The sequence below is a fragment of the Cyprinodon variegatus genome, unplaced genomic scaffold (assembly GCF_000732505.1).
Source record: "Cyprinodon variegatus isolate N-32 unplaced genomic scaffold, C_variegatus-1.0 Scaffold36, whole genome shotgun sequence".
Classification (NCBI taxonomy): Eukaryota; Metazoa; Chordata; class Actinopteri; order Cyprinodontiformes; family Cyprinodontidae; genus Cyprinodon; species Cyprinodon variegatus.
In genome coordinates this window covers 2,043,037-2,065,134 of record NW_015150489.1, presented here as the reverse complement: position 1 = coordinate 2,065,134, position 22,098 = coordinate 2,043,037, and the positions used below count along the sequence as shown (strand labels likewise).

Below are 22,098 nucleotides of genomic sequence, written 5' to 3'. Positions count from 1 at the left end.
GAACTGTCGCGCTTCTCGTTGCGTCACACCTCAACCCACCTCAAAGCCAACGCTGATTGGACGTTCGTTTGGGGAACGGCTCCAAATTTTCTTTAACGGAACAAAACATGTTAAATATTTAAGCTGAGCGTGAATTATTACATATTTATACATCAGAGAGAATTTAAATATGGAATGTGTAAAACAAGAATTTAAGTGATTTGAATGCACTGACAATTAAATTGATGGAGAAAGAAATTATGCACTGGAATGTTTTACATCATCCTGAATACGAAGGGTAAAAAAGAAGGTATAATGAAGCATAAATGGAGCCTAGAGATAAAGTACTAATGCATGACTCTCATGTAGCTCATGTTAGAGTTTTAAAGCTATTGGAAGGCAGCCCATTTATTTGCACCCCAGATAACGAATACAGCTACCACAATTAATTTTTAAGTATACAGATCCTGTAACCAGAAGAAAAGGGGCAAATAAAAAGACTTATTTCATTTATGGGTGAGTTTGCATTTCATAAGTAACTTTCTTAGGCTTTGTATTGAACTATTAGAAATTAGCCTGAGACACAGCACTAGATCTACACAGAACCAAGTGCATGCACTCCCTGCTGAATGTCAGTCTGTTTGAATCATGTGCCAAACAGCTGCTAGGCAGCGGATGACACTGCTCAGAAACCTCCATGATCAAATGAAAATGCGATTATGCAGAAACAGGGTGGAACTAATCATTCTCCATCTACAGTATTTGTACTGACAGGTGTGGTCAAGGATGAATAATGACAGATGGAGGATCAGTGGCAACATTTAATGTCAGAAGTCTTAAGCTTTGTTCAGACCAAACGTAGCAGAAGCAGCAAAAAGCCGTCAGCTGCTTCCTTTTTACTGCTTGTACCAGTTTAGTTCTGATGCACGGCTGAAGCAGCTTTGCTGCTCAGGCTGCGCGGTGGCAAAGTGGCTCTGACGCACGTTGGGCGGAGCTACACTATCCTTTCTTTGCCTGGCAGCTGTAATTAGTGGGAATAAAGTAGTTTTATTATGTTTTTAAGTGGGAAAATCCACCTGAAAACTTAATCAGTGCAGCCAGTTTATCCTGATTACCATCCTGCCTTCCAATATTATTTCTGTCGGCGCCGCTCAGACCTCCACTGACTGCATACTTTGCGGTGTCAGTAGGAATCCCATTCAACAGCAGCCTCTGCCGCCTCGCGGTTCGCCGCGGCGACTGGAAAGCGGTTTTCATGTCCGTAATCCAAACTGCAGACACCAGGATAATAAAAGCGAACATGTTTTGTCGGCAGGTTTCAGCATTTTAAGTTAATTTAGGTGTTAATAAATTGTTTCAGAGGACTGATCACAGTGATCTGTATCATCAGAGATGTGTCTGTCTTCTGATTGGTTGATGCGGCACTTTCGAGCAGCAAAAGTAAAATTTTCCCATCTCGAGCAGCAGCGCGTTTGCTGCGCGTTGCAGGCGTCAGATGCTCAAAAGCTCCAGACGCGCTGCTTCAGCTGCTCAGACACGCTGTGCCTGCTACTCAAAACGCGCTGCGGGACATTTTGCTTTGCCTTGACGCGCGTCAACCATTGACTTTGCATGTAAACTCGCTGCTTCTGCTGCGTTTGGTATGAACGCAGCTTTAGTAACCAGCAGTTCCTCTGTGGAAGGAAAGAGACTTTTTCTGTTGAATACTAATCTTTGACATTTTTCATCTTTATCAGATAGTAGATTTAGTGCTGAAAAACAAAAAAAAACAACAAAAAAACATATTAACGTTTTGGCCAGATGGAGGTTATGATAGAAACAAGGTGAGAAATTTTTTCTTTTCCAAGAGAGACTCATAGTGAGAGTAAAATCTGCAAAGATTGAGCTAATCTATACCAAAAAAAATCCTCTGCAATCTAAACATTACAGCTAAAGGATGATATCAGTGTAACACAATAGGTCATCTGTCTGTTAGAGCAAGCCTGTGAATTACAACAAGCTAGAAAATCAAGAAGAAAAGAAGACCAGCTAGATTTAAAAGAAAACACGAATGCAAAAGCATTTTTAAAAACTGTTGGAAACGTGGGTCACTATCACAATATGCTTTAGCAGCCCTGTCAGGACACGGGAGGAAAGTAAAAAAGGAGGCTGATAAAAGAGAAGGATGTGAGAGAACAATATAGCAGGAAACACGCAAACATCAAATAAAGATGAAAAAAGGGACTGATATCAAAGGGCAGCACAGGAGGGACGGAGGGATAAAAGTGAGGAGAGCTGAGAGGGAGAGAGAAAAGGGAAAACAAGTTGAGAAAAAAAAAAAAAAAGAGAGAGCGAGCAGCATCTATACCCACCACAATCATTTCTGATGGCTCCAAAGTGATGCATTCACAGCCTCGCCTGCCCCCCAGCTGCTTCCCAAAACTGCAGAGAGAACGGACAAAAAAATACACGTGAGTATTAAATAAAAACAGACCTCAGGCAAAGATGAGACCGTCTGCTTGCGATGACCACAGGGGCAGATGCATTCAATCCCAGGCGCCCACCCACAGACAAACCCCAGCATTAGGGGCCCTTAAATGACAGTAATTACCCAAATCATTACACTGAAGCATCATTACATGTAAAATGATACTGATTTATGTGCTGAATATCTTTAACTAGAGGAGTTACATCTGTTGGAAGTGAATCTAGCAACCCGACATGTACATTTGAGTCAATATAAGTTCATCTGTGTGCAGAAGAATAACTAATACTGCTTTATCAGATTTAACTCCCATAATACAAAGATAGCTATGCATTTCTTCTTAAATAAATAGTTTATTAATGTTTAAAACAATAATAATAATGTACAAAACCATAGGGTTTTTTTCCTGATGTTTTTCATGCAAAAGCCATGAAAATTAAACTCTTCAAAGTAAAGTGTTCATCTTAGGGCAAATTGTAAAGGTATACTTTGAGCCTGGCTGTATAAATGAAATTTTATTTTGTATACACTCTGTGTATACAATATTACAATAAAGTTGTCCAAGTGTAAAAAGAACCTTTTCACACTTTGTTATATATTGAGCAACAAAGAAAGACATTTATCTCATTCAGAATATGAATACTAATCAACAAAAGGAGGTACAGAAATAAAAGGAAAAGATGATGATCAACTGATCATGGGTATTCGTACCCCTAGTGGTCTGTGAGTGCATTGCAAGGGGTAAATGAGAATATTTTATTTCTTTGTAAATAAAGTAAAATAAAAAAGGGCTGGCTCTGTTTTTTTTTTTTTTTTTTTTTTTTTTTTTTTTTTTTGTGAGGAACAACAAACAAAAAAGTACGTATTTTCCTTTGAGTTCACCTTCAGCTGTGAAGCACATCATAACCCAGCAGAGGAACAGACTGGATGTAGAGAACGGCCTGATATCAGCTGTTTTTCACACTGATCTATCAGAGCTCATCAAAGCAGCTCATGCCTCTTGATCAAAACAAAGAAAAACTGATCATCAATCAGTCTGACTATAATTGCTGTTCCCAATTTATCAAGTTTAAATATTATAAGGGAGTTACTCAGATGAGCTCCAGTTTTATAAACACAGGCTTACAATATGATTTTAGTTTGTATTTATTCTAATTCCTTACTAACTTCCAGGCAACATATCTATGTTTTTTTTTTTTTTAAACAAATTAAAAAATTCAAGCAGACTAAGTAAAATAGTTTTTTATTTAATAATCAGTCATTATACGTTCCACTTTTGGACAATCATCAATACTTTTGACTGAGAAGGATACTCATGGTAAGACAATATGCTCAAAGGGCTACACAAGTCAAAAAAAAGTTTGGGAAACACTTTTCCACAGAGATGTACGCCTGAGATGTAAAACAAAAAACATTGAACTGTTTGCTCATTCTGTGAAACCTAAACCCCCCCAGAAAACTGCATGAATACCTTTGCAAGGTCATCAAACAAAACCTGAAATAAGCTTTTTTTTGTCTGTATTTCTTAATGCCTCCTCAGTGTGTTTCACCATATAAACAGAAAAAAGGAAAAAAGTTTTACTTTTTTTATTCTCATTTCTTCAAGGATCGGCTGAACGCAATCATAAAGTCGTGCAGAGTTCCAGAAAAACGTCTAAGACGTTACAATGTACAGGTTTAAAACAATGTTAGTGAATTATTTTTGATTTACTTGCTTCTGCTTGATTGGATCACTTCTCATCTCCATTAATGGTGCTTATTTTCAAATCTAACTCACTAAAATGCCTCCAAGATAGTCCTGTTTCTCTCATCTGCTTATCTGAAAATGTCCAGCCCAGAGTTTCTTAACCCTGGTCCTCAGGGCCCTCTGTCCTACAAGTTTGAGGTGTTTCCCTGCCTTTACACTCCTGAACTGAATGAAAAGGTGATCAAGAGGCTTTTACAGCATTCCATAGCTGCAAAGGAGGTAAAATGCAATCATTTGAATCAGGTGTGCTCGGGTAGAGACACATGAAGGACAGTGGGCCATGAGGAGAAGGGTTAAGAAACCCTGGTCTATCCCACTACACGTCTCCTTTTATTTTCTGTTTTCCTTCTGCATTCTGTTTCATTCTGAGATGCAGCTTAGAAACAGTGTATTGCTCAAAGTCATGATTTAGGGATGGAATACATGTCAGTCTTCTTAGAAATGAATGAAGACATTAATAAGATCTTCTTTTCTTCTTAGTCTCACAAACTAACTTTCACTTTGGACAAAAAATTCCAAGCAACGTCCAACAATCTTAAAAAAAATAAAAATAAAAAAGAATGAAAGCGTCCAACTGAAGGAGGAACAAATCAGTTTCCATTTTATTATAAGAAACTAAACTGCAATTAAAGGGGAACACCGTTTTTCTTTTACATTGGGCCCTTGATTTTACGTTATTACATCATGTTCTACTCACCCATTTTAGTTTTGTGTCAGTTGGAGCTGTTCTGAAGATATTCCATTAGGTTATATCCAAGTAACGTCTTCCTTTGGGCAACGTGTTGAAGGCACAAAATAAACTGTTCATAATTTATCATTTATGGTACGCCAGCATTGATATCATGTAGGCGAATCACTGTCCCCCAGACATCCGCGGTTATATTTTTTATATTTATATCTTTTAAAAACAAAGCGGATTGTGTATGACGTCATCCGCGCGCGCCGGTTACCGTTCATTCATCCTGTCCGCTGAACTGCTGCTAGTTTTACTCACATGCCTGGAAGATGTCTAGTGCTGCTACCACAGATGATCTCGCTCTTAAAATGGAATTGAACGATTTAGATTAGCTCGCCGAATGAATAGAAGGGGTAGAGCATAGCCGCCTGTGGCCCGGGCTTCCTGTTACGACTCCAGTCCGGCGCGCGGATGACGTCATACACACGCTGCTTTGTTTTTAAAACATATAAATATAAAAAATATAACCGCGGATGTCTGGGGGACAGTGATTCGCCTACATGTAATGAATGCTGGCGTACCATAAAGAATAAATTATGAACAGTTTATTTTGTGCCTTTAAGTCGATTGCTCATAGGAAGACGTTACTTGGATATAACCTAACGGAATATCTTCAGAACAGCTCCAAATGACAAAAAACTCATATGGGTGAGTAAAACATGATAAAATAACGTAAAATCAAGGGCCAAATGTAAAAAAAAAAACGGCGTTCCTCTTTAAGCTTGAAAAAAATCTGACGTGTCAGAGGTTCAATGTGGGGATCATATAAACTACTTCATATATTTTGACTCTAATAGCAGACGTCAGCACTATCAGAAATAGAAGGAGCCAAAAAGGTTAAAGAAGACTAAACTGAAAAAAAATAAATAAATCAGAAACATTCAACTGAATGTTTATATTTCCCACATTTTCCCTATTCTCCGTGCAGCAGTAACCCAATTTATCTTCTGTAATCAGCTGTTTCTTACTTCCCTCCATTGGGGGTCACATGTCAGTCAGCTGCAAAAAGAAATATTCCTAATAGAGCAAAGGGTTTCCTGGCATCTTTCAATGAGGCCTTCAGGGCATCAGATGTCTTTAAGCATATCGCTGTACGACCCATCCTCTGGTCCCAGCACACAGAACTGTTCTGCTTGCATTTTGAAAGCTCGCATCAAAATGATCTGATAAGTTCTCTCATATTTTAGAGGTTTGACCTTCTGATTATAACAGAAGTGAAAACGGCTCTAGGTTCTTTGTCAGAGGGTCGCAACTCTGAATACAACAGAAAATACAGGAATTAGGAGAAAACATTTTCATAATTCATACATCAAAGTATGCAGTCATTTCAAAACATTCCCTATAAAACTTTCTGTTTATTTGAGCATTTAGTCAATTTAAGGTTTTGATGAATATAAAAGAAAACATCTGACACTTGGAGAGAAGAGCTTCCAAACTTCAACATAGTTTACAAATATCCAACTTCTGGTGAGGAGTAAACAGACAGACGCACAGTTATAGTAACTACTTCAAACAGTTCAAGTTGCACATCGTATCAGAGGCATTTGCTGACAACTATATAACATTCAGAAGAAACATCCAACAGTCAATTTGTTGTGAGTGAAAATACTGTCTAAAAAAGATTTAGGCAACTTTGCCATCTGGTAGTGGTTTAATGAGGTCTAAAAATAACTGGAAATTAGTCATTTTACAGAAAGACAAATAATTAACAGTAAAGGAGATGCACTAGCTGCCATCATGCCTGGGTCTGGCTGTCCAAGCAGGTTGACCCTGAATATAGACCCAAAGATGGAGGAGAAAGGTCAATAAACCCCAAACATGTAACAGTGGGACGTACTGGGATATGAAAGAGCATCTCTGCACAGAAATAAAGTGACAAGTTTAACCTACATTGAATGTGCTAAAAGAGGAATCCATCACTCTCTACAGGAACATAAGAGTCAGATTAAAGTTTAACAGACAGAAGTGATGAAGAGGAAGACCAGGATTTCTCAAATAATATTACAAGGATTATAAAAGTAAATTATCTAAGCACTGAAGAGCAAACATATCTGTTGGAAAGGGCTGTCCACCAGTTGTGAAGCATGGAGGGGGGAGTGGCATGCTGCACAGTAGCATATTGGGGAGTTATTTATGAGAATCACTAGAAAATGTGTACATTCAGAATGACTGCAGGAAGGAATAAATCCATCTTGGCGCTGAAATATTTCGGATTTAGCTTTATTCTGATCTTCTTACTTCAAAGAAAATGTAACGGTTTTTCTTTGAATTCAAGATAAAATGAATGGAATAAAAGATAATCTCCACTTATGCACATCATCAAAGTGCACTAAAGTACTCACAGCAGATTCAAACCATTATGAACTGATCATGGTGGAGGTGCTTAGCTCGAAGGCTTTTGATAAACTGACAAAATGTATAGAAAGACATACAGGAAAAAAACAATAGGATCTGTTTTGTGTTTTTATTCTAAATCTACAAAACGATGTAAATTCAAAAGCACTGCAAAGAGTAATTCAGTCTGCTGGCCTCAGAGAGCTCAGCCAGAAGAGGTCAGTCCCACTCCGACAGATCTCTCTACACTCCACTGACACGGGATGCCTGGTCCCTGTCTGGCCAATCCAATCCTCCACTCTATAAGTCTGCATGATACACAGTTAACATCAGCACAAGAGAAAAACAACCAGCTGTGAGAAAAGGAAACACAGCAGAGCTGCAGTTTTTACGTTTCTGTCGTTTGCCCGATCATTTCTGATTTTTCCTCCAGCCACTGCTCACCTGCAGCAGTAGAAAAATTAACAGCTTTGAGTCAAACATTGGTGACAAACAGAGCGTATGTTTGAGTCCTTTCATAAAATGACAACCAATCCTGGTCTGAATATGTTTGTGGATCTCTGTTGTCAGAATGTAGCCAAACTTCAGCCTGAAGCAACAATTTCCTGCACTAAATGATTTACATATTGAAAAAAAGCTCAATAATGTGTCAGAAGATTTCTCACTTAGGTCCAGCATTGCTGCTGCTGTCATTGAAATACCAGCATACAGCAGTTCTTTGGTTGCTGAATTTTAAGTTAAATAAATAATAATCTGCTTTTTCTTGTTAATGTAAATGGAAGTTGAAATGGTAAAATAAATGCTGTTACTAGAAGTCAAAAAACAAGCAAGTCATCCGATATTTTCAGATGAATGTTTTTATCCACAAATGTTGATCTTTATTTCTGATTTATGCCGCTCCTGTCTTGAACAAGTGTGTTTTCTTTGAAAATTTAACCTCCCATCTACATTACGACCTCTCGGTTAAATACAGGAATGTTAAAAAAAAAAACAAGGAACATTCCAGATAACACAAATCCTACAGCTTGGGGAGGAAAATATTACACAACAGGATATTTTATGGTGAGATGGCAGCTTAGCTTCCTGCCGAGTTTGAAGAAGTGACGTTGCTTTTTAGCTATTTTCTAAGATACAAAAATTTAGAGTGAATTCAAGACAGATGTTTCGGATGGACAGATAGAGAGATAAAAAGAGACAATTGCATTGAATGATGAATTAATGAAGATGTTCCCAAACTTTTCCACCTCTGACCCTCAAATGGTACCAGAGTCAACCAATGACCCAAATTAGCAGTTAAGTAAACAAGCATTTCCACATAATTGATTAACTAAGAATATAATGAGATTAGAAACTGCATGAACGACCAAAGTTCTTGGGTATGTCAATTTTTAAGTGATGATTTTATATCTTTCAGCACTATTATTTAGTTTGGTTGATCAGGCATCCCAGTGGGGTCACAGCACCAACTTTGGGAATCAATGCATCAGTAGATGCAATTATTTGAAGAAAAAAAAACTCAAAATTCAGTTGTGTTTTTTTTCACCTTTCAATTAAATTATACATACACACACATATACATATATATATATATATATATATAAACACACACACATTAGGGACGAAATCATTAAACAGATGAATCCATTATTGCCCTGGTTTAATTTCATAAAAAAAAAATCTTTTGGGAACCTTTTGCTATCTAATTATAAATAGATTAATCAAAAAAAATTATCAACAAATGTCTCACAAATATTGCTAAATATTTGCAAAATAATCTGTAGTAGCAGCCCTAATATATACACAATCACGAATTATAAAAAAAAAAAAAAAGATAGATTTTACATGAAAGTGAATCTATTTATAGTAGGATTTAACCTTTAGAATATAGATTGCAATAAAGTAAAGAAAAATAAATATTTGATTCTAACTTTTCCTTTTTTCTCATTTAACTAAACCTTAAAATATTTAAGTCAAATTTACCATCCTGTGCAGCCACTTTTTATAAGGAATTAATGTCATTTTGTTGTTCAAGTCAATTTGGTTTTTAACCAATAATACTGTGATCATCAGTTCTTTCCCTAAATCAAGCAGCACCCAGAGAGTCACACATTCATCATCTGAAAGAGGAAAATCTCCTCCACCATCAGACCAGATTTGCCTGTGCTGCACTTGAGCAGGTCAGTGATTTACCTCCCTCCTCTTCCTGGAGAAACAAGTAGTTGGCAGAGGCAGAAATGGGTTCAGATGAGGTCCAGTGACAGCTGCAGGGCTTTGAGCAACAAACCATGACAGCCAGCAATCACTATGACCACACACATTCACAACCACCATAAGGAGGCTGCCAAAGCCTGCGGATACCGGCAATGTGTCAACCAGTGCCAAATATCACACAACTATTATTACATGACAGGTCAACTAAAGAAAGAAGTGAAATGAAAAGTTCTTCAGGGTATAGTTGGTTTATATAAAGTTTCTCCTGTTTTTCTTATTTGTAGACTTTTTTTTATTTTTAGCAGTCATTGCATCTTCAACCTCTTCGTGAAAGATGACTGGGAAACTGTTTTCCTACCAGTGCTTACCCACTCCTGAACAGATAGGGGTTTATATATAAATAGTTTCACATCATTCATTACATGAGGAGAATGACAAGAGCCAGAATCATGAGCTAATAATTAAATTACTGTTGGATAACTGATGAAAACAGAATACTCAGAATCATGTCAATGTTCTGCTTCCTCTCGACAATTCGCCACAGATTCAGTTAGATATTAAGGTCAGCTTGTCTGTTATGTTTCCTGATCAGTCAGTTCAATGATAGCACAGCCACTAAAGCAGGTATTTCTTACTGTGAGACCATGGCTCTAATCAAACTGGAGATAAAAAGGAAGAGCTCCAATATGTCCTATTAGGCCGCTTACTTTGCACAAGATAAAACAACAAAGTTGACAAACATCAGCACATAATATGGCTCAGTAAACTGTTACCGATAGAGATACAGAACCTCTGTGCTTTCTTCCCTCCATTTAACCTCACTTTTTTATTAATGTGGATAGTTTTTGAAGTGTTTGGTAAATCATACACCTTAATCAGCTTCAAAATAAAGATGAGATTATCATATAATGATTTTTTTATACAAGTTTCACTTTTTATTGAACTTCTCAAATAAATAGATCTCTTGATTATTAGCTGATTTAATGAGACTGGCTACCTGTTCAGCTTATGTAGCCTGGTTTAGCCAAACAAGATTTAACAATGAAAGAAAGATAAATGAGTTTGATTGATATTTTTCATTTTTCAGTTAGATTGATACAGCCCTTTTTTTATACATCTGTGTTGCTGCTATTTTTCACATTGTTATTGCTTTTTATTCTCCCGATACAGAGTATTTATATTGTAAAAACTGTGTACAGTACCATATGCTGGTGAAGGTTCTCAGTCATGCAGGTCATAGTACTTCCAGGAAGCAATGAGACGACATTTTGATTAGAAAAAGCTTCCTGGATAGAAGCGAAACATCTTCAAACTTGGAAAACAAAAACCAGCGGTTTGTTTTTTTAAGTTTTTTGGAATGTACACTACAATAATCGTTTTTTTCCCCCATCTGTTTATTTTATTCACTTTTCTAAGGTGCAAATTGTGTGACCACTTCTACTATAACCTTTTGCTGCTGTAAACACCACAATTTCCCAAACAATAAAGAGATTTTCTATTCTATTTTCTACTTACTTTACTTATTATTGATCAATAATTGACACCACCATCATAGAAATGTGTGATCATTAACCTTTAAACACGTTTTTGACTGGTGGGATGAGGATCTTTGGTGGAAAACCTTGTTTTGAAAATACCTGCATAGCTACCCCTAGCCATCTGGTCAGACTTGTTTAATTGAAATGAACGGACAACATTGTTTCATGCTGAACTATCAGTAAACATACCATCAGTGAACAGACCACATTCTCCAAATTCTCGTCGTCTTAACAAATATCATAAACTTACTGAAAACGATGCTAAACAGCTTTGAAAAAGTGCGAGCAAAGCACAGGACTCACATGTACAACTTAAGCTTTTCTTCTCCTCAGAACCACTGGTTTTCACGCTTGGCTGGTTCACACTCACAGTCCTAACTCATGCACACACTAACCTACGACAGACATGCTTCCTGACAGGCTGTTCTGTTCTGTTTTTCAAAAAGACCACCAGGACAGTGAAGAAACAGACCAAAGAGGCTGAAAGGAATGATGCATTAGGTTGTTCGGGGAAAGTGCCAACAACAGCTGCTTCTACACTCCAAAGGAACAAGTCAAGGTATCATTAAAGATTGATAAGTGAACCCTCATTCACTGCTTGGATGTTTTTACACCATCTTGCTGTAAATTTGCACTTGTTGAACGAGAGGCTCAAATAATTCAAGAGATTTAGACCAACTGTGGAGATTTAAGGAAGTGAAACTGTGAAAACACAGAAAAAGCTCTTAGTAAATGGAGTTGACCATGAAACAGCATCACTAATAGAGTTGCTAACGAAGGCAAGTTATGTTAGATTTTATCATCACAATAAATTAGGATAAATACAAATGCATGCCACACTTTTTATTTCAGTAACAAATTTGAACCCTTTGATATATTCTCTTTTCTGTTTTGATCTTCCATGCAAAATGCGATTAGGAAGCAGTACAGTTTGTAGCTGTAACAATGTCAAAAACAAATAAATAAATAAATCCAGTGTCTATGTCTTTCAGATGTGTTTACTGCTGACTGTAAATTGAGAAAAGAACATTTCTCTTGTTGATAATTAAAGCAGATAAAGACAGAAAATACAAGAGTTAGCTTTGTTTCTATGAAGCCCAGCGGTTTTCAGTTTTCCTGCAACAGCGCCACAGGGAGTTCCTGGCTTTCCAGTCGTTTGAATGATGGCAGGCAGGAAATGAATCATGCTGGGGTAAAGAAGGCGTAAGGAAAAGGGTGAGGGAGTTTTAAACCAAATAAACACCGACTGATGAAGTCAGCAGTGAACCCAGATACAGAGACAGACACGAAAAGTTAAAGGTTACCAACCAGGAATTGATATATTAGGGATCCAAGTCTTTGTATTCCTTCTGATATGAAGCATGTCATCCACAGCAAGGAGGGGCGAAAGTTCAGCATTCAAATAATCCAAAATCAGATCCGATTGTGGCTGCCTCAAGCTCTTGAGCATGCAAGAGAGAAGTTTTCCCAGAAAGCAGAAGTAGGAAGATATTAGTCTTTTAGTTTGTCTTTAACAGAGGAAGGAGTTTGTTCTCTTTCTATTCACTTCTGGCTGTCCGCTTGCTTCAACAAGGTGTGTGTTTCTGTGTGTGTGTGACAGTGTGTGTATGTGTGTAGTCTCATTTCCTGCCTGGATGTGTTTCTGGGCTCCAGGCGGCAGGCTGCTCAGGAACACATGGCCATCCCCTGCTCTACCAGGGGTTCCGCATTCCTCTCTCTCTCTCTTTCACACACACACAACCACTCCTATTAGCTCCTGCTTTGACCCCCCCCCCCATTCTGCAGCCAAAACTCCACACACACCCACCTCTGGTCTTTTGCATGGCAGCAATACCCCACCACCCCGCCGCAGACTCGTGTATCAACTGACCCACAGTGGAATGACACTCAGGCAGCCCTAAGTACCCTGAGGGTGTTGTTAGTAGGTCAGCTCCACTCTGCTAGCAGGTCAGTTCCTACTAACCAATACAAGATTTGAAAACCACTCATCTGAACCATAACAGGCTGAAGTAACTGCTGCGGTTATTCAGTTCTGCTAAGTCAGAGGATTTATTTTTTTAGCAGTATCACAAAGGAGGAAGTATGCACATACTTAATAAAGTAAAATTTTTATACTTATGGTTTAGCAGTAACAGAGAAGGGAAATAACAACTGCTGTGATCACAGATCTGTTTGGTTAAAAGTCTGACAGATATAGGATAATGAAAAGAATCAGCTTGACCAGCCAAAAAGGCTACGTTCACACTGCAGGCCTTGATGCGCAATTCCGATTTCTTTGTGCAATCAGATTATTTTGCGTTGCCGTTCACATTTCCGAATATATGCAACTTGCATGCGATTTCCTGTGTAAACTGCATTCATACAACTTATGTGTCCCGCATGCGCATTAAAGGACGCAATGACGTCACAAGCCAGCGTGCTTCGTGTTTTCCAAACCTTAAAACCTCAATCTCTTCAAGATGCTTAAAAAAATACTACTCTCCGCATCATCGTCTGCCATGGTTGTTGTTTTTCTTGCTGCTTCATTGTAGCAAGAAGGAATACAGTGATCTATTTCGGTTACTAATGGCGTTCAGGTCGGATGAATGCGATCTGAATGTTCAGACAGGTCGCATTTGAAAAGATCAGATTCGTATCAGATTCAGGACCACATAGCCAAGTGGCCTGTGTTGGATTGGAAAAAATCAGATCTGTGTTGTTCAGACTGCCATGAAAACATCAGATCCAGGTCGCAATTGGGCAAAAAAAAAAAAAATCGGATTTGGGTAACTTCATGCTGAACGTAGCCTAAGAGACTCAAATGAGTGGTAGGGCTGCTACATGTTTTATAGGAAGGAATAAAGGAAGGAAAGACAAAAGGAACCAAGGAACCTAGGTACCAGGGAAGGAATCAAAGAAGGAAGGGAGAAAGCAAGGAATAACAGAACAAAGGAAGGAAAGAAAAAAGGTAGGAAGGAAGCAAGAAACCAAGATACCAAGGAACCAATGAAGGGACCAAAGAAGGAAGAAACCAAGGAGGGAAGGAAGAAACCAAGGAGGGAAGGAAGCAAGCAAGCAAGGATGGAAGAAAGGAAGGAAGGAAAAAGGAAGAAAGGGAGGAAGGAATGAAGGAACCAAGGAAGTAAGGAACCAAGAAACCAAGGAAGGAACCAAAGAAGGAAGGAACCAAGCAAGCGAGGATGGAACAAAGGAAGGAAGGAAAAAAGGAGGGAAGAAACCAAGAAATAAGGTACCAAGGATGGAACCAAAGAAGGAAGGAACCAAGGTGGGAAGGAAGGACAAAAGGGAGGAAGGAAACAAGAAACCAAGGTACCAAGGAACCAAAGAAGGAAGGAATTAAGCAAGCAAAGATGGAACGAAGGAAGGAAGGAAAAAAAGGAAGGAAGAAACCAAGGAATCAAGGTACAAAGGAAGGAACCAAAGAAAGAAGGAACCGAGGTGGGAAAGAACCAAGCAAGGAAGGATGGGACAAAGGAAGGAAACTAGTATGGCAATAAGAAGGTGTAATTCAAAGTCAGTACTTGTCCAGACTGTATGGACCCTTAATAACACCAACCATAGGGACTGTATGGTAATAACTGCTATCTCAGACACATACGTTCAGTTTAACAACACCTCTAAAATCATTCACAGTAAATATCTAAAGTCGTAGGGAAGCAGCTGTTCCATACATTGCATTTACGAATTCTCCAGAGAGGTGCACGACTTTACACGAGTGAATAAAGTGAATGTGATTGGTCATTTATCAAGGGGGATGGGATTGTTGTGGTGGAAGGTTCGCAAACAAGTTTGTTTGTGGCTGGTTTATTGGAAGCATCTTGCTTACCAGTTAGCAACTTATTTCAACCGTTGCATATATTAGCTGCAACATATGAATCAAGATGCTATGACCGAAAAAATTAGATTGACAGATGACCGTTGATATATGATTGGCCAAATTTAGGTGTACAAGCTTAAGTAATACTAACTGGCCTGCATAAAATAACAGAAAAACAACACAGATTTTAACACAGGATTTTTTTTTTTATAGAAACGTTCTAACTTTTTGGACAATATCGTCCAATAAAGAGCACATTTACATACATTTTTAAGCCAGAATGATTTGACATTTAAATATGACTTCCCTATGACTTTAAACAGCCTCAAATTACAGCATTGTCATAAACCACTATGTAAACATGGCTACGTTTTATTCAGAAATAAACATTTTGGTTTGGCTTAATTAAACAATGAAAAATAACTTAATTCAGACTGTGGAATCTAAGCCGGTATGCCACTGGAAATCCAGCTTTAATGAATAAATATTAGTTGACCCAGTGCAAGTGAGTGCAGGATTTAATCAAATGTAAGCCACAAAGCAGTCCCTTTGTATTTTCCCAACGCTTGATCATTGAAAGGCTGCGTTTGCTCCACTGATCATGGACCTCAGAGGTTAGACTGATGAGCTGAACACAAAAACCAATAAGGCAGCTCAATTACAGCAAAATACAGCACAACAAAGACGGAGCTTTTTTACACATATCATTTTACTAAAAGTAGTCGCTTGTCTACCTTGACTTGACTTGCAATACTAATACCATCAACCAACACATCACTGAAAAGTGAGGTTCACGTTTTAGACTCATTGTGTTTGTCTTTATTTACATGATTGAAATCACGCAAATATTTTATAGTCTAAATGTAAACATTTATTACCGGGAAAAAAAACAATAAATGTCAAATGGAGCAGCATTGCATGTGACCTTGTGTTTCTGTTTATGTGTTTGTAAGGTAGGTATTTTTTTTTTTTTTAGCTTTCAGCTAAATGCCACTCTGTACAGCAGAAAGTTTAAATATGGCAGAAAATAAACTTCTTAAATGTTTTGTTTTCCAAAATATTTCCATATAAGCCCAACAGACTACTAGAGACAAGATGAGCATCATGTCCAGTAACTAACAGAAGCCATGATCTTCAGCTTGAACAATGGCAAAGCAGGGGTTACTGACACCCAAACACAGAGACTGAAGGGAACAAAGTCTGTATTGTTTCAGTGATTGCTAACATCATCATGGCGGAAACCAGCGGAAATTAGGGCGTCCATCAGGCTGTCATGTTGTTAAACTGCTGCTGATTGGTGACCTAGCCGATAAATTACTCTCATCTATGGGTTGGTCATTTGACCCAGAACTAAATGCAAACTGCACACTTACATACTGAAAACAAAAAAAGGAAACAGTTAATGGATTTCCTTCTGCTTCACACTGAAGGCAAAGAGAAGTGAAACAAATGAAGTTAATTGGTTTAGAGACGAAAGCTGCTGTATGTCGACTCATAATTCTGTAGGACAATTTTATGCTTTGTTAATTCCTGTAAGTGCTGCTATTCTTAGACAATTAGAATAAACAGGTTTAATTTATCATGTGTAAAGTAATTAGATGTGCAAAGCCAAGACAACTTGGGGACCACCACAATAGACCTGATACTTTGTTCTAGATTTATTTTGGTGAAACAATTTGTTGATACCTGGAGGATTCACGAAGGTTGTTGGTAAAATAAGACCCTTGAATGTTGAACTATAAAGGTGCATTCAGACAGAGCCCGGTGTCTGCAGTGATTTAGACCAGCACTGCAGGGAGTTAACCACTCTGCATTTCAGATGCACGGTGTTTACACTGCAGACTGCAACATCAAATCGGAGGAGCTTCAGCTGCGTGAAGCTGACACCCCACCCACATAAAAAAACTCAGCAAATAAACTGAAAGGATGGTACTTCTTTAGGGCAGGCTTGTGCAGTTAAAATCATCATTTGTAAAAAGAAAAATTAACACTATAAAAAGATCATGTGTGCTACTTTTGTTTCTGTGACATTTTTTCAGTACTACATGATTTGTTCAGGTGAAACAGTCGTTTTTGCTGAATTAGTTTTTAAAAATGGTGTGATTCTTAATGCCGAACGATGACATCACCATGCTGTTTTAGAATCGCTTACATTTTTTAGTTCATCAGCCTCCGAGGTTCTTCATTTTGGAGCCACTGTTTCCGCTGGCAACACAATGGCATTGCCTGTCAAAGTCTCGCTATCGGCATTTCAGAATAAAAGCACTGGTGAAACGTGACGTTACCGACTGCTGCAAAAATTTTATGAATCAGTGTTAAGGGACCATAATTATGAAAAAGCCCTGGAAGCGCTGAAAAAGTAGATTACTTTGGGTCACCCTGGGTGATGGTCGGATTCAGCCGTACCTTTCATGTAAATCTACCCGGGCAGAGAGCACCAACGCTGGGCAGCGACAGACTGGGGTCTGTGCTGGAGGTAAGGGAGGACAATGAAGAGTCCTTCTAGAACTAAATATTAGAACTTTTTGTAAAGCCACCTAAATACCTCTCCAGAGCATTCCTTCTTTAATCTTTTGTCAACATTATTATTATGTTCTATTCTGGCTGATGTAGGTTTGTTCAACCGTCCCACTGTGAGATCATCATTTTCAATATCAGACACTGTCTGATATTCATTACATTAAAAAAGCGACCTAAATGGTACTGAACAAGGTGATGGAAGATAATAGATTTAGAGCTACGACCAAAGATTCTTCAACCATTTTCTAAAAGGCCTCCACAGAGTCACATTCTTGCTGCATAACCCAAATGCACTTAAAACTAATGTTACAAAGTAATAGCTGAATATTCTCTAGAGTTGTATTCCTGGTTTTATCACTTACAGGACATTGTCAATCATGGATCATCAAGACTTCTATCGTTTTAGATTTTTTTTTAAATTAAAGAGTTTTGTTGTTTTTTTAGACAATAAATGAGGGAGTTAGAAAACCATTTCTATTTTTGTACATCCAAAACAGTTTTTTTTTATTCTTAGCAAAAACAAAGACAAAAACAAAAGAACATCACGCTAATGGAAATGAATAAATCCAGAAATATTTGGAATTCTTGGTTAAGGCATTTAATCAGAGGAAAACAAACTGTCTTTCAGTAATTATCCTGTCCATCACCAAACGGAGCCAATGAAGGAAAAAGCACATTCCGATCTGTCTCTTGCCAACTGTGCTGCACTCCTTATATTTTCAGTCCACCGTTTATTGTGAGGGGCTTATAAGGCACAACGTCAATGAATCAAACTTAAATAGAGAGTGAAACAGAGGTCAGCCATTCAGTTGGAGTCTTTGTGAATCAAGGTGGTGCAGAACAGTCTAGTTTGGAAAAAGAAAAAAAGAGGAGTGTGCTCGTTGGCAAAGACCCAGAGACTTTACTAACAGACACGGCAAAACATGTTGAGGCCTAACAAGCCCTGCAGTGTCAACTTTCTTAACAGCCAACAGCAAAGAAGAACAACCACTCTTGACCTTCTTAAGAAGGAGTAACACATTAAATGTTTTTGTTAAGGAAAGGCAGAGCTTTTTTCTCCTAATTCGTGGATTTCATTTGTTTCATTTTTGCCATTTTTAACTCTGCACATCAACAAGTCAGACTCCCTTTAATACCTATTAGAAACAGAAAAATAAACAGAATCTTTTAGCAGAACTGGACTTTTCAGAATCATAACCAACCTTATTAAGGTTAAGGAAGCTTTGGTTTCTGCCTCTGATCATATATCAACAGCAGTTATATAAAAAAATACAAATGAAATGAAATATAGACAAGTAGCAGTAAGGACATGTGTGTGTTGGACATTCTGACTTTATTTATGATGGTGCCAAACTGCTTATATGTTTCCCAGCAGAGATTTAACTTCATTTTACAAAAAAAAAGAAAATAAAGCTTCTGCTTTTCAGCTTCCTGTATTTGTCAGGATTTACCAGCTTAGTCGACCAAAGAGAACGATATCCTAACAGAATTTAAAGGGTTCTAGTCTATCCAGCAAATCAGGAATTGAGAAAGACTTCATAACATTTAGAATAAGTTTGTTCTTTAGAGCCAAACATGTGCATGTTACTTACACACATGCGTGTAGATGTATTTCTATGCACTGCTTAAACTTAGATTTCCTTGCTTTACAGCTCTGTGACATGCCGACTCTAGTAAACAAACACACACAATAAATCTGCCTCATGACAAGCTGTCGAGATAGAGCAGCTTTGGGAGTCATGTCTGATAAATCCAGCTTCTCGCACCACATGACACCTCAGTTTCACATTATCACGGTCCTGTTGTCCCCCTCTGTGTGTGTGTATTGTTTGTGCGTGTTGTACTCACCAACACCTGGCCAGGTACATGTGTTCTTTGACAAAGACGGATCCAGAGAGCAGAACGTACCAACAGGTAGCAAGACTGTCTGGACTGGAAAAGACAGAAATCATTGATGAGCTTTATTCTCCTACACACTTTTTAATGTCAAAGTTCTGAAGTAATAATACCAGAAGTTCACTGCTGAAATTTATATGGTTATATGGCTTAAATGCTAAAACCTTTGAAAACAAAAAAAAAAAAAAAAAAAAAAAGGAAGGCAAGCGGACAGATTGTGTGATAATAAAAGCAAGATAGAAAGCAGGATTTGCTCGACTAATGGATAGACATATGAAGACGAGGGCTGGGTATTTTTGCCAAAGTCCTGAATCGATTCGATTTATATTCATTCAGTTCTAAATCGATTAACTTCGATTTGATCCGTTTTTACAGTTATGAAAGTGGTTTAACTGTGTTTCAAAATACTCATGTATTTTATCTTTTCCTGTCACATCAAACGCAAAGTGCAAACTTGTCAGACAGTTTAAACTTGAGATGTGAGCAAAACTGTCTCAAAAGTGCAAACTTGTTTGTGAAAAGTGAAAAAGTCTGACATGAGCAAGCAGATGTCACACAGCAGGGACACAGCAGACATGCATGAGCTGCATTATCTTCACTGCATAAACTATATTTGCAGCATTGTCTGTATCAACAGCCTCCATTGTTAATGTCTTCAGTCAACCTATTGGCTATATTTACAGCTGTCTGGCTTGAAGTCATCTTGAGTGCATCTTTCCTGCTCATTTGAATGTGAACGTCATGTACTAATCAATCTCATTCCCTAGACATCGATTTTGCAAAAATGTAAAGGAATCGATTTAAAATCGATTAAAAAAATTTTTTACCCAGCCCTAATGAAGACGAGGCTAAAGGATAGGAAAAAGTCAAGACTTTTTCAAACTTGATTGTTTTCCTTTAATGTTTCTTCAAATCTATAAAGTACTTTATTAAATCTTATCTTATACATATACACAAATAAAAGTGGTGGTTATTAACTATAGCAAACACATTTCAGAACTTTATGAAGCATGTAAAATAGATTTTGCATTGAAAAAGGAGAAAATATTCAGTTAAAAATCTAGGGCATTAATGCATTAATTGCGATCAATAAGAAATAATGTTCCTTTGATTCCCATTGAAGACTATGGTTAAATATTCCACTTTATGAGCTTAGAACTGCCTTGATATGCAAAATAACAGTATTTTAGACAAGCGATACAAAATGCGCTTAACAGCAGTGAACCTGATTAATCGCAATAAAATAAAAGTCCTAATTAAATCTCATGGTTTAACTTTTCTACCTACTTTTGACACAGATTTTAAAGTTCCCTCCAAAATAAAGCTTGACTTTATAAAACATTGAGCAATGCTGACTCTAACCTCTAACACTCATGGTCCTTGTTGTTAGTGGTTTTATATAAGTTTTAATGTTAATCAAAGATCAGTTACAAAGACATGAATAAGTCTCCAGTAAGCAGAGATTTAGTATGATTGACACGAGTAAGTCAGGAGGAACAGATTATGTTAATGTTGCTGGGCTTATATAAGCCTAATCCTGCAATACTGAGTCATAAAAGATGGAATAAGTCATCGCTTGCAGAGAGATGAACATTAATTCTCATTAAAATGACATAATGTGCTGTTTGAAAAGGAAATTGGGCTGTGGATGTTGACATCCATAACTTTTCTGTCACATGTTTATTTTTCTAAGCATCAAATAAATCTTGCATCAGTAAGAGCTGGCAAAGAGTCTGTTATGTTGCTCTCAACTTTGGTTACTTTTTTCTGAAGAAATATAGTAATTAGGTCACAGCAAGTCAATCAGGTAGAGGCCCGGGCTTTGAATAGGCCAATTCAAAATATATTAGCTGATAGATATTAGGGCTGCAACTAACAATTATTTTGCAAATCGATAAATTTGTCGATTATTTCTTTTATTAAATAATCGGATAGCAAAAGGTTCCTTAAAGAAGACTTTTTGCTAAATTAAACAAGGTGAAACTAAAATGATTCCACTTGAGGAGTTCTAGCATATTGACAGACAGAAAAGCTTTTTTTTATCTTAAATGTAAAAAATTTTATATATTTGTTTTTACAATTTTGCTATAATTGCATCCATCAGCTAAAGGCATGTTTCAGCGTATCTGTACTCCAGTTAACGATTATTCGATTAATAAATTAGTTGACTGTTATTACAAGTTCTAAAAATAATTGTCATTGTTTCATGTTCATTTTTCTTTAGTTGGTCCCAAAGATAAAGTAACGTCATTACAGTTATTTCCAGAATGATGGATGGAAGTGAATACTTCGAATATTACATTTCCAGACCTGATATTTTCATTTTTAATATCCCTCTGCCTACTTCATGCAGTCAGACAGAGCTACTGAAGACATTTCTTGATTGATTACTCTGCTACTTGATGACTACTCTACAATGCGACACTACAACAGCAATAAATTGTGCAATTTATAATGTGCAATTTACCATTTGATACCCTGTGCAATAACTGCTTCTCTATATTTGATATCCAGTGCAATAATTATATATATATAAATATGAAGATCCCTCCATATAAATAGTCATGTCAACACCATGTAAATAACCTGGTATAATGATCCTACTATTAAAAAAAAAAAAAAAAAAAATCAATCAAGTAGGTCTGCCAGGACTTTGGTATCAGGGTGGTCTTTTAAAGGATCTGGTTCAGAGCCTTTAATACCTTCCAAAATGATTTAAGAACTGCTTTTGTATGAACTCCAGTTTTTTCTGTCAGATACGATTTGATTAAGGATCCAAAGACATGCGAGTGTGACAAAGATGTAGAGGAAATCTGTTAAAGGGGCTTTTATATGTCAGAATAGACTTAGAAATGA

At 37.4% G+C, this 22,098-nt stretch overlaps 1 protein-coding gene across 7 annotated transcripts in view; it reads right to left on the bottom strand.

The window, feature by feature from the left end:
• LOC107104672 (rap guanine nucleotide exchange factor 6-like) overlaps positions 1-22,098 on the bottom strand; it is a 170,093-nt gene that overhangs the window by 101,231 nt on the left and 46,764 nt on the right. For 6 of the 7 annotated variants that reach the window (XM_015404769.1, XM_015404779.1, XM_015404794.1 and 3 more), the window contains exons 4-5: positions 19,195-19,278; positions 2,331-2,400 (exon numbers count right to left, since the gene is read on the bottom strand). In XM_015404769.1, coding sequence (XP_015260255.1) covers positions 2,331-2,400; positions 19,195-19,278 — 154 coding nt within the window. Of the gene's footprint in view, positions 1-2,330; positions 2,401-12,317; positions 12,613-19,194; positions 19,279-22,098 lie in introns of those variants that run through there. The other variant, XM_015404810.1, reaches the window with a different exon arrangement.